The 10,572-nt window shown below is 62.0% G+C and overlaps 3 protein-coding genes across 7 annotated transcripts in view; all 3 read right to left on the reverse strand.

The window, feature by feature from the left end:
* Positions 1–523: 523 nt before the first annotated feature.
* LOC102382876 (complement C3-like) lies at positions 524–4,752 on the reverse strand. Its single transcript, XM_025203916.1, has 12 exons — positions 4,542–4,752; positions 4,157–4,321; positions 3,701–3,791; positions 3,559–3,610; positions 3,211–3,298; positions 2,826–2,912; positions 2,470–2,575; positions 2,091–2,177; positions 1,913–1,996; positions 1,657–1,740; positions 1,221–1,356; positions 524–874 (listed from the first exon to the last, which is right to left on the reverse strand). The coding sequence occupies exons 2-12, from the start codon at positions 4,304–4,306 to the stop codon at positions 742–744; spliced, it is 1,098 nt and encodes a 365-aa protein (XP_025059701.1). The 5' UTR covers positions 4,307–4,321; positions 4,542–4,752; the 3' UTR covers positions 524–741.
* On the reverse strand, positions 4,577–7,831 carry LOC112550262 (venom factor-like). 2 transcript variants are annotated; one of them, XM_025203913.1, is made up of 9 exons: positions 7,624–7,831; positions 7,483–7,534; positions 7,051–7,137; positions 6,392–6,601; positions 6,230–6,305; positions 5,984–6,146; positions 5,380–5,475; positions 5,070–5,205; positions 4,577–4,714 (listed from the first exon to the last, which is right to left on the reverse strand). In XM_025203913.1, exons 3-8 carry the CDS (start codon positions 7,124–7,126, stop codon positions 5,092–5,094), a joined length of 735 nt encoding a protein of 244 aa, XP_025059698.1. In that variant the 5' UTR covers positions 7,127–7,137; positions 7,483–7,534; positions 7,624–7,831; the 3' UTR covers positions 4,577–4,714; positions 5,070–5,091. The 2 variants fall into 2 exon arrangements, with proteins under 2 accessions (XP_025059698.1, XP_025059700.1); XM_025203915.1 differs by lacking the exons at positions 4,577–4,714; positions 5,070–5,205; positions 5,380–5,475 and having other exon boundaries at positions 5,691–6,146.
* Positions 7,832–8,565: 734 nt separating this feature from the next.
* The window catches only part of LOC106722192 (complement C3), a 6,292-nt gene continuing 4,285 nt past the window's right edge, over positions 8,566–10,572 (reverse strand). Inside the window, exons 11-16 of one of the 4 annotated variants that reach the window (XM_025203910.1) lie at positions 10,244–10,444; positions 9,695–9,890; positions 9,463–9,608; positions 9,215–9,372; positions 8,944–9,012; positions 8,570–8,707 (exon numbers count right to left, since the gene is read on the reverse strand). In XM_025203910.1, coding sequence (XP_025059695.1) covers positions 8,695–8,707; positions 8,944–9,012; positions 9,215–9,372; positions 9,463–9,608; positions 9,695–9,890; positions 10,244–10,444 — 783 coding nt within the window. In that variant the 3' untranslated portion in view covers positions 8,570–8,694. Of the gene's footprint in view, positions 8,708–8,943; positions 9,013–9,214; positions 9,373–9,462; positions 9,628–9,694; positions 9,891–10,243; positions 10,445–10,572 lie in introns of those variants that run through there. The other 3 variants (XM_025203911.1, XR_003093996.1, XR_003093995.1) reach the window with 3 other exon arrangements.

The following is a 10,572-nucleotide window of genomic DNA, read 5'->3' on the forward strand; positions in this document are numbered from 1 at the left end:
GACGGCGGCGAAGCCCTCCTGCCCCCGCTGCCGAGCGGCCGCGCGCTCCGCCTTCTGGCTCCGGGTCTGGGGGCGCGGGGAGTCAGTGCCACGTGGGGCCGGGCCCCCCCTCGAGGTCCCCCCCAATGTATCCTTAGGGCCCACCGGGGATCCCAGCCCCCACCTTGCCGGCCCGCCCCATGCTGCCGCCGCACGCTGTCTTCTGCCCCCGTGCGGGACGCGGGCACTTCCGGCCGTGCGCCGGCTTTAGCGCTCCGCGCACTTCCGGTGGTGTTTTCGCCTTGGTGCTCCGGGAATTTCCCTAGAGGCGGCTGCGGCGAGGCCCGGGATTAGGGGCGGGGCCTCGCGGTGGCCGTGGTGTCTAGCGCCTGCTGGGGCCGGAGCGCGCCCGGCGGGTGCTGCGGGAGATCATGCTGGCCCCGCGGCTCCACCCCTGCCGCCGCCAGTGCACGCACGACGGGTGGGGCTGGCGCAGGGTGCGGGGCTCTGTTGCCCCCTTGTTGCTGGGGGTAAGGACCAGAGCTGGGTCTGGGCCCCTGGGTGCGTTCTCCCGCAACCGGGTGGCCTCGGGGTCTGCCCTGGCCTGGCACTGCCTTCTCTGGAGCAGGAGACACGACACAGCACAGCGTGGCACAGCAAGGCTTTATTGGGCATTTTGGGGCGGGCAGGGCGCGTCTGGGGTCCCCACTCCTGAGGCGCAGCAGCCTCGTGGGGTGTGCGGGGACAGGGGGTTCAGCCACCCTAGGTGCTGCAGCCCATGGTTTTCATGTGGTTGGAGAAGTCATCCAAGGCTCCTGCTAGCGCCTGGCGTCCAACCTCCCCCTGCTGCGGCCAGGCCAGGATGTAGCTTTTCTTGCCCAGGACATAAGTGAAGCTGTAGCAGAGGGAGGTAGAAGAGGCTCAGCTGTGCTCTGCTTGTGGCTGGAGACTTGACCCCCCTCCCCTGCCCTGGTGATGGACGGGCCACTCATGCATTTGTGCCAAGCATGTGCCAAGCGTGTGCAAGCCTGGCATGTGCTGGGACAGGGACCTCCTGGCATTACAAGGCTGGAGCCCCTTCTCAAGTTTTTGGGGCCTGGGGCCAAGTATGGGGGTGGCCCCTGCCCTGTTCTAGCTTGGATGCTGGTGCTTGTAGGAGTGAGAGGGGCACGAGCTCCCTGTGCAGCTCATATTCCCTCCCTGCCTCCAGCTCCCCCCACCCAAGGGGCTCCAAGATGAACCTGTCCTGTGTGAGCCACAGGTCTGAGTCCGATGTCATGACCAGGTACTGCTCCCCATCCTGTAGGCCCAGCAGCTCCTCACAGGCTGCGTGCAAGACAAAGCGCCGGGGCTGGCCACTCGCGTCCATGTCGGTGCCTGGAAGAGGAACCCGCGTGCCCACCACATGATGCAGGTTGGTACAGGAACTGGCACAACCAAGCGTGAAGCGTGTGGAGGCAAAGGGCTGCTCCCCATTGAGGGGCCTGGCTCAACCCCCCCCCCCCCCACAAAGCCCTGCTGCCTGCCTGGGGAGTGCCTCTCCTTGCCCCCTGTGGCACAGCACCCCCTGGTGCTTCTCCAGGACATTGCAGACAGCCCTGCCTGCCAGGGAAGGGTGCACCCTGCTCTGCCCCCTACCCCCTGGGACTCTGGCAGCCCCGTCGGCCCCGCACACACCCATCTTGATGACATCCAGCACCCTCATGGTGTAGTACACGTAGGTGTCCTTGGCTGTGTGCTGCTCCACCTGCACCTTGTAGGCTGTGGGGAGTTGGTATCACAGCTTGCCCCCCCACCCCTGCTCCAGGCCCCTGCAGCTCCCCCCTAGCAAGGAACATATGCAGCACAAGACCTTGCAGAAGCTGGCATCCCCACCACTCCCCACAGTATAGCTGGTGCCCCTACCCTCCCCCCACCCAAGCCCAAGACACACCATTGTCAACCCTGGCATAGCAGGCTGCCTCCATGAGGTCCTGCTGGCTGACTCCACCGCTAGAATGCAGCTGTGGGCAGTTCTCTAGGGATGGAAAAAAGGGGGAACGGGTCAGCATAGAAGGGCTGAGCCACTGCAACGCATGGGGGCCCATCTCGGGGCACTGGGCAAGCATTACCTTCAGCACACTTGCAGACCTCCTTCTGGCAGATCTTCAGCTGCCCACTCTGTGCTGGCAGGTTGTAGAAGCGGCTGCAGTGCCGTGCTGAGGAGCATGAGGAAGGCAATGGCAAGGGCACTCCTTGCCTCTGCCCCTGCCCTGCAGTACCTGGTCCTGGGGTCTCTGTTCCCTGTCCCCCCTGCAGCCACAGTGACACCTGGGCTGCGTGTCCTGGTGCACTCAGTCCAGACCAGGTGGATTCTCACAGGTCTGGCTGAGTTTGGGGACTGGGGCAATACTGAATGCAGGTGCCTGGAGAAGAGCTGTTAGCTGCCCTGGGGGATGGTAGCCAGACCCCATTAGTGCCCCCAGCCCCTCCCACACCCCAGGTGCTCACAAGGTTCATAGTACTCATAGGCGGTGACAGCAGCTGGCTGCAGCAGCCCCACCTCCATGTGCTGGTGGATGCGGAACCGGATTTCAACCTCTTCTTCACTGGACATCTGTAGAGATATGGACAGATATGCGGGGAGTCCAGCTCTGCCTCCATCGTTGAGCTCTGCTCCATGCCCCTGCTGCCCCTCCTGTCCTGGCCTGTGCTGAGCAGAGCAGCAGGCAAGGGGGCCATGCTGGAGTGTGGTTGGAGCAGCACCCCAGGGCCCCTGTTCACAGTGGCTGGGAGGGGAGACACTAGGGTGCCTGGGGCTGGCTCAGGGGTGCTGCCACTAGAGTGGGGGCAGGGGGACACCTCACCTCACTGAAGTAGAGGATGAGGGAGCTGTTGCTGAGCGTAGACTTGGTCTCATAGAGGAAGATGTATTGCTCCACCACACTGGTAAGCTATGGGTGGCAGCAGTCACAGAACCAGCCATGGTGCAGGGCAGCTCCCAGAACTGGGCCAAGGCCCAAGAGCATCAGAGACCCCTCCCTCCCCCGCTGGGAGCTCCAGGTAAGTTAGACCCCACAACAAACAAAAAACAAAGCCTGTCACTGTCAAAGCCAGTCACTGTCTGGCAGGGACCTCTCAGCTTGAGGCCAGTGCAGCAGGGGGTAAAGGTCACTAGCAGAGAGTGTCCTGCCAGCCCCACTTCCACCCACCCCCACCTGCCCTTCCCAGATGGCCTCAGCCCTCAGGTACCTTTTTGAGGTCGTCCAGGTCAGGGTAGAAGCCAGTGAGCATGGAGATGTCCACGATGGTCATTGTGGCATTTTGCGCCCCCTGCGCCCTGGGAATAGGCTGCCTCAGCTAATGGGCAGGGTCTTGGGCTGGGGAGGCCTCTCCACTCTGTGCCCCCTACAGAAGGCGGGGCAGGGGGCCCTCTGGCAGGGACACCAGGGCAGGGGGCAGGGGTTTCCACCAAGACAGGTGCTGGGACATCCGCAACATCTCTGGGCAGTGAATACAGCCCCCTACCCCCAACCCCTCCACCAACTGGGCATGGTGTCCAGGCCTCAGAGGCTGGTGTGGGGAGGATGGGGGTGTTACCTGGCACGGATCCTGAGCCAGAAGGTGTCTATAAAGTTCCGCTTCTTCTTGTCTGTAAACCCCTGGGGTCAGTGTGGCTGCAGGAGGTAAAGGCACGGTGCCCAGTGGGGGGGACTGAGGGGCACACGGGTCCTGGCCATACCTTTGGGGGTGTCCTGAACAGCCACATCCAGGTGGAAGGCCTGGCAGGTGCCTTCCCTCTCTGTGGGCAGTGTGTAGTAAACCATCAGCATCTGGGGGAGGGCGTGGTACGTGTCCAAGAGCTACCCCCTGGTCCCACACCAGGTAGGACCCAGCAGTCCTGGATCACCCCTGCCCTAGAGCATGAGGTCCTTCCAGAGCTAGGTGAGAACCCCTGTGTCCTGGCTGCCTGCTCTAGGCTGGGAATAGCTTCATCATCCTGCCCTGGGCCTCCCCCCTCCCCTGCTAGGAGCCCCCAGCCACTCTGCATTCACCGTCACCGTGCCAACGCCCATCCCATTGGTGCTGATTTCCAGGGTGTTCTGGGCCAAGAACTGCAAGGGAGGGGCTGGTGATGAGTGGGGGGTGGGGGTCTGATCCAGCCCAGCATCACTGGGTGGGGAAGGGGGCCACTGACCTTCTTGGTGCTGGTGCGGCTCAGGTAGGCATTGGAGGCATCGATGGCCCAGTGCTCGGTCACGTGCTGCTTGGGAGCACTCACCTGCACCCTCAGCTCCATAGCGGGCTGGGGGGGCAGCGCCAGCTGGTACCCAGCCAGTGCCTGCATCCCCACTACTGTGGTCTGAGGGGCGGGATAGACCGTCACTGCAGCGTCTGGGCCCTGCTGCCTCCTGCTGCCCCTTGCTGGCCTGACTAGGGCCTGGTCCATCCTGCCCCAGCCCTGTTGCCCCCAGCAGGGCCTTGATGTGGCAAGGGGCGCTCCAGGCACCCAGGAGCAGCTGAGATCCAGCCAGCACACTGCAAGTGTCCCTGAGCAGCCCTGGGGGGCAGAGGGCTCTCACCTGGGTGCTCTCATATCCACCACCATAGGCGCGGGCCTGAACCAGCCAGCAGGCAATGCCGTGGGCCTCCTCCAGCTGCCCCAGCTTCACCTTCTGCAGGAGGGCATAGGCAGTGGCCTCCACAGTTGTCAGGGAGTCAGAGTCCTGCTCATTTGTAGGCCAGTGTGTCCAGTCTGAGGGCCAGAGGCAGTCACACTTGGCCCATGGGCAGTCACACTCTCATGCCTATCTCTGACGTGTATGCATGGACCTGCGTGTGCCATCACACACGTGGCCCCTTGTGCATGTTCGCACCCCCCTGCATGATTATACCTGGTCGTGTTCTCATGCATGCCAGCACCTGCCTCTGGCATGCCTTCACACTTGCTTGTTTGCAGGTACAACCCCTTGCATACACTACTGCCAGCGCAGGCGCACCCGTCCTCTTGTGCATGCAGTTACACACACACCTGCTCCCGTGCCCTCCCATGCATTTGTGCACTTGCACACACTGTCCCTTGCACATACATGTGCAGCACACACACTCACTGCGGGAAGCAAGTCCAGGACGTCATTGGCCTTGGAGCTGTTTACCAAGGCCAGGGCGTAGGAGCTGATGGCAACGCTGTAGGCCTGGGTCAGGCTGCCCAGGTGCTTTTCCAGGAAGCGCTGGGCTTGCTGCAGGCTGGAGGACAAACCCTTGAGTGGGGCAGAGGGGCAGCGTTGGGGGAGAGAGTGCAGCTGCCACAGGCATCCCGAGGAGCCAGACACCTGCCCCCCAGCACCCCAGGCAGATGCTTGCTGGGAGCTGGCCCAGCCCCACAGCACAGAGCAGGGGATCCTGCAGGTGCTCACATACATGCACATGCCCAGCACACATCAGCTCAGCCTCCTTGAGTGCGATGAGGACAAAGGCAGTGAGGGAAGTTCGCTGCTCAGAGCCCAAGTATCCACCCTGCCAAGGAAGAGAAGGGTGGGATGCTGCAGCCAGCAGCCGAGACCTGAGGGGGACCCCACCCAGGCACCACCTGCTGCTGGTAGGAGTGGAGATGGTCAGGGATCAGGTCTCTGCTGGGGGCTGGGTGGTGTGGATGGCCCCCCCAGCCATGGATAGGAGGTGTAAGCCCAGAGGAGGGGTGTTAACTCTGTAACCTAATGAAGGCAGCAAGTGCTGTGTTATGGTTTGGCATAGCCAAGAGAGTGTAATGGGACTACATTAGTTTAACTGTCAAAGTATATTTTGATCTGTCATGTGAACCACAGTGGTTGCTTGACAGGTTGTTAGAGGTAGTTATATATTTTTATAGAGAGAGAGAGAAAAAATATATATTTTTGCAAACAAACAAAAAAAAGTTTGTCAGCTATGGCCTCCTTCCTGCATGGTCTCCTGCTCTCCCTTGTGGGGGAGGGGGTCATTTCCCACCCACTGCTAGCCGTGTCCGCATCCAGTGGGAGCTGGATACCTGCATCGCTGGGGTGTAGATGGGGGTGTTCTCAAAGAAGTGGCCTTCAGAGCCCTGCTTCTTGCGGATGAGCCAGGCAGCGCTGGAGCACAGGGCCTGGAGGTCTATGGTGTTCACCAGCGGGTGGGCCATGGTGAACACCTTGAGGATGTAGGCAGTGAGCCTGCCAGGATGGAGAGTAGTGTGAGGAGCAGGGCAGCACTGTCTGCCCCCCTGACCTGGGGCTGGGGCTGCTATTGTGCCTACCAGGTGCTTCCAGTGCTGCCTCTGTAGGGGAAGTAGGAGCCATCCGACTGGCGGTACTGCATTTGCCTGGCATAGCCTGTGGGAGCCCAAGGAAGCCCTGGTCAAGGGCCAGCTGGGGGCACAGGAGCAGGGCCATCCCCCACCACCATCATCACTGCACACCATGTAGGATGTGCTGGATGGTGCGGTCCCGGTGATCCACCCCGATACGGTGCCACTGCCTCATGGCATCCAGGTAGTGGGTGAGGAGGATGTTGGGCGTCACTCTGAAGATGTTCTGCTCCACACAGCCGTTGGGCAGCACCACCAGCTGCTGCAGCACATCACCCCCCAGCTCCAGCCCCCCTACCAGCATCTCCCCAAGGAGGTTGCCTGTGGGGAGAAGCAGACAGCACTGGGCATGGCCCCCATACCCCTGCCCCAGCCCCTTCCCCTTCCCCTGTCTCAAGCTGACCGTGGGTCTCTCTGCACCAGCCGCTGTTGCTTGTGTTGGCATTGAGCCCACTGCGTCAGCACTAGCCAGGTCCAGCCACACTTGGGAGGACAGAGTCCAGGCTCAGGCACGCGTGGGGACTCATGTAAGAGGCCCCGAGGGTGGGGGATAAGAGCAGCACCAGCATGAGAGCCTGGGGGTGTGTTTGCCTGGTGAGTGTGTGCACGTGAGTGTGTGCAAACAGGCCCACATATGCACTGAGCTGCAGTGTTTCTGTGTGTGTGCAAGGATATGCATGCAGGGGGACTGGCCTGGTGGCCACATGCTATCTGATGTGTCCACCTGGAGCTGAGCCTGCAACAGCTATTCCTCCACTGTCTGCACGCACCTTGCACACTGAGGAAGACCTCAGCCTCTGTGTCGGGCACCAAGTTGTCTAAGTGGTGGCCTTGGATGAGCTCCATCTGGGGTTTCCCTGCCAAGAGATACTGGTTGCTACCTCCAGGGGGGCAGGGAGACCCCCACTGCTGGCTTCCCTACCCCACTTCCCCCAGAGACCTCCGCTGCTGGCTTCCCCTGGTACACTCCCAGGGGGGCCCTACCGGGAGCCAGGCACCTGCTGCCCAGGCCAGGGACCAGCTACAAAGGGCTCCAAGGCCAGGCTGAGCTGAGGGGGAGGGGGAGGGGGTTTTCCTGGGGCTGGTCGTAGACTATGGGGCCTGCAAGAGCCCCTGGTTGCCCAGGGTGTGGCGAGGCAGGGCCTGGCACCCTTAGATGGACAGACAGAGCGAGCAGATCGATGGATGGGGTGAGCACCAACCTCTCAGGTCCAGGATGATGCTGCGCTGGAGTCACTGCTGTTCTCCCCCTGGCTGCAGGTTGGAAGACAGGAGCAGAAGGCAGAGATCAGGACCCAGGGACAGAATTTGAGGGGGCTGGGGCAGGGGATGGGGGCAGGCACCTGCACAGTGAAGATCTTCCTCACAGAGTCATACAGGCCATGGGTCAACACGGATGCCCGCACCTCGACCATGACACTGCCCAGTGCCAGTGGTACCACCACAAAGCGCACAGCTCGGACAGCACCTTGCGGCACCCACACTAGCTGTCAGGCTGACTTCTCAGGTTGTGCCGCACTGCACAGCCCCTCCTGGAACGGGAACTCTACGCGTACCTGCAGGGCCCAGGCCAGCCATGTCAGCCAGACCGCAAGGTAGCCAGGCTGGTGTCCTCCACCAAGCTCTGTGCCCTCCTGGCCATGAGCTCACCCACACTTTCTCAGACAGGTAGTTGTAGAGTACAGCCCGCAGCTCCAACTGTTCATTGCGGATGGCAGCTGGAGGTAGCCGCAGGTCCACGAAGAACGGCAATTTCACCAGCACCGTGTAGGGTGCTGAGACGCAAATCCCTGCCGGGATGAGCAGCAGAGCAGGGACCACAAGCACCAGGATGCATGAGTGCCCGCTTTACAGTGCCCCCCACCCCAGCCCTGCCAGTGCCCCTCACTCCAACCCTGAAGCTCACTGCCCACCCCCCAACCTCCCCCCACCAGCCCTGCTGGTGTCTCTCACTCCTGAGCTGCAGCCCCTGAAGGTCCCAGTACCTCTGTCTTTCCTCATGCTGACAGCCAGGATGTGCCAGGTGGTGATGGAGTGAGGCAATTTGGTCTTGATCTGGTACTTCACAATGCTGATGGGGCAGGGGGGGTCTTGAGCCAAGTCCATCCAGGCCCTGCGTGGGGCTGCGCCAGGGTCTGATCTCAGAGTAGCTCCCTACTCCCTGCTGGTTGGGATCCCTACAAGCCCTGCCCGCCGCACGCCACCCCGCCCCAGGCCAAGTGTGCCCGTTACATTTCCCAAGCAACAGCTGGGCCCTCTCCTCCTGGCTCAGGTCCTGGCTGAGGCGGCAGCAGTCAAGGAAGGCAGCACGGCAAGAAGGGCCTTGGTGCACATGGTGCACACGCTTCTCACATGTGTGTCCCATGGGGCTCTCCTGCATCCCGGCCATGCAGCACTGCCGCTCCAGTGGCGTCTCATACCCCTCCACTGCAGGGGGGCAGCAGTGTCAGGTCGAGGCACCCAGGCATGTGGGTGCCAGCCCCCACCCATGTTCCAGAAGAGGCATGGGGAGCACCTGGGCCAGGCCAGGGCTGTCCTAGTCAAGCGCCAGCATGGGCTGGAGCATGAGCCAACCTCCAGCACTGAATGGTCCCTGCCCCCAGCTGGCCCCAGGTCCTGGGGGGCCAGGGTGGGGCTTTGCAGCCTCTGCGCCTACTCCCCACCTTTGGTCTTCCTTTCTAGCTTCTTCAAGGATCGGCGACGGTGATGGCTCTGCTGGGGACACAGCAGCTCTGCCAGGGGAGAGGCAGTGGTGAGGGGATAGGGGGACACAGCCGCTGCCCCCTTCCCCATGGCCTCGCTGGGACCCCAAGCTTGAGCAGCAGGATCTGGACCCACTGCAGGTCAGACCAAGTTGAACCAGATTCCTGGGTTCCATTGGGGTCCCCTGGGAACAGGCTCAGCCCACCCCATCCCCATCTCAGCCAGTGCTACCCATGCATCCTGCCCCCACGGATGGTACCAGTCCTGGCCACAGTTCTGATGCCAATGTTGGTGACCATGTCCAGGCCAGCATCCGTGAACACCCCCACATGGTTCTGGCCACTGCCCGTGCTGCAGGCGATGTCATATCGCTCCACCATGTCCCAGATCTGGGGATGTGGGACATGCATGGGCTTGGACATGGATGCATGCTGGGGAAAATACTCAGGTATCTGGGGAGGGGAGGGGTGGGGGCTCACCTTCTTCTGTGTCAGCTTGTTCTTCTTGCCCAGGGTCAACAGGGCCTGGTCCACAGCCACCAGCCCCACCAGGGCCCTGGCATCACCCGTCACCATCAGCCTCAGCTCACCATCCGGGCGGAATGAGCGCAGCATATCCGTCGGGCCTGTGGGGCCCACGCGGAGCTGGAGGGAGTGCAGGGTGAAACCGAGCCCCCTGGTGCCCCCCCAAGGCCTCCCCCACAGTACTCACAGTGCCCATGCAGCTGTCCTTGATCCCCAGCCACACAGCATCGGCCACAATCTCTCCACTTGCCAGGTAATAGAAGGCCACGACACGGAAGGATGGCAGCATCGATGGCTCCACCTGCAGCCCCCCACCCCGTGACAGTGCTGCCCTGGCTGCACGGCTGCACCCAGGCACCCACAATCTGCCCCTTGCTCAGCACCTGGGGGAGGTGGAAGAGAGGGGAGGGTGGAAGGGCAGAGAGTTAACAGATCTGCCTGTTGAGGGAGGAAGCGATAGATAGATAGATAGATAGATAGATAGATAGATGAAGGGGGTACATGGAGATGGGTAGGTAGATGGGAGGGGAATGGCAGGGTAGATGGATACCAAGGATCTAAGGGAGGGACAAGTGGAGGAATTGAAGGAGGGGGCCTAAGGTCATGGACAGAGGGGCAGACACACGGGGCCTGCACAGTGGGGACTGGCAGGCAGGAAGTAGGCATGGGGAGGCTGCTTGCCCAGTCGGGGGGACAAACAATGAGGGGGCACCCCCGCCCTGGCCCACAGCCTCACCAGGATGGTGAACTGCTTGATATTGTTGTTTGGTTGCCCGATCTGGAGCAAGAGCTGCAGGGTGGAGCCAACACTGGGAGGCTGCAAGTCTGCCTGGATGTGCAACAGGTTCCCCGAGCCACTCTGGGTCTGGTAGGCATGTGCCGTCATGGTAACCCGGACCTGCTGGTCTGGAATGAGCCCCGCCTCACATGTCTGCACCTGTGGCAAGGAGCAGAGCAAATTCCTGGGTGCCAGCAGGGGAGAGCCCAGTGTTGGGGTGGGGGGCAGGGGCTGTGGGTCAGGAGTGAGGGGCACTGGCAGGGCTCTGTGTGTGTGTGTGTAGGGGG

Source organism: Alligator sinensis, unplaced genomic scaffold (genome assembly GCF_000455745.1).
Source record: "Alligator sinensis unplaced genomic scaffold, ASM45574v1 scaffold707_1, whole genome shotgun sequence".
Classification (NCBI taxonomy): Eukaryota; Metazoa; Chordata; order Crocodylia; family Alligatoridae; genus Alligator; species Alligator sinensis.

Coding starts and splice junctions, on each gene's coding strand:
- LOC102382876 (XM_025203916.1), bottom strand. CDS start 4,306: ATGCAGGCACTGGCTGGGTACCAGCTGGCGCTGCCCCCCCAGCCCGCT. Junction 3,611..3,700: donor TGTTCAGGACACCCCCAAAG/GTATGGCCAGGA, acceptor AGGGGTTTACAG/ACAAGAAGAAGCGGAACTTT. Junction 2,576..2,825: donor TCATCCTCTACTTCAGTGAG/GTGAGGTGTCCC, acceptor ATATCTCTACAG/ATGTCCAGTGAAGAAGAGGT.
- LOC112550262 (XM_025203913.1), bottom strand. CDS start 7,126: ATGGAGCTCATCCAAGGCCACCACTTAGACAACTTGGTGCCCGACACA. Junction 6,147..6,229: donor GGCAGCACTGGAAGCACCTG/GTAGGCACAATA, acceptor CCATCCTGGCAG/GCTCACTGCCTACATCCTCA. Junction 5,206..5,379: donor TGTGTGCTGGGCATGTGCAT/GTATGTGAGCAC, acceptor TTTGTCCTCCAG/CCTGCAGCAAGCCCAGCGCT.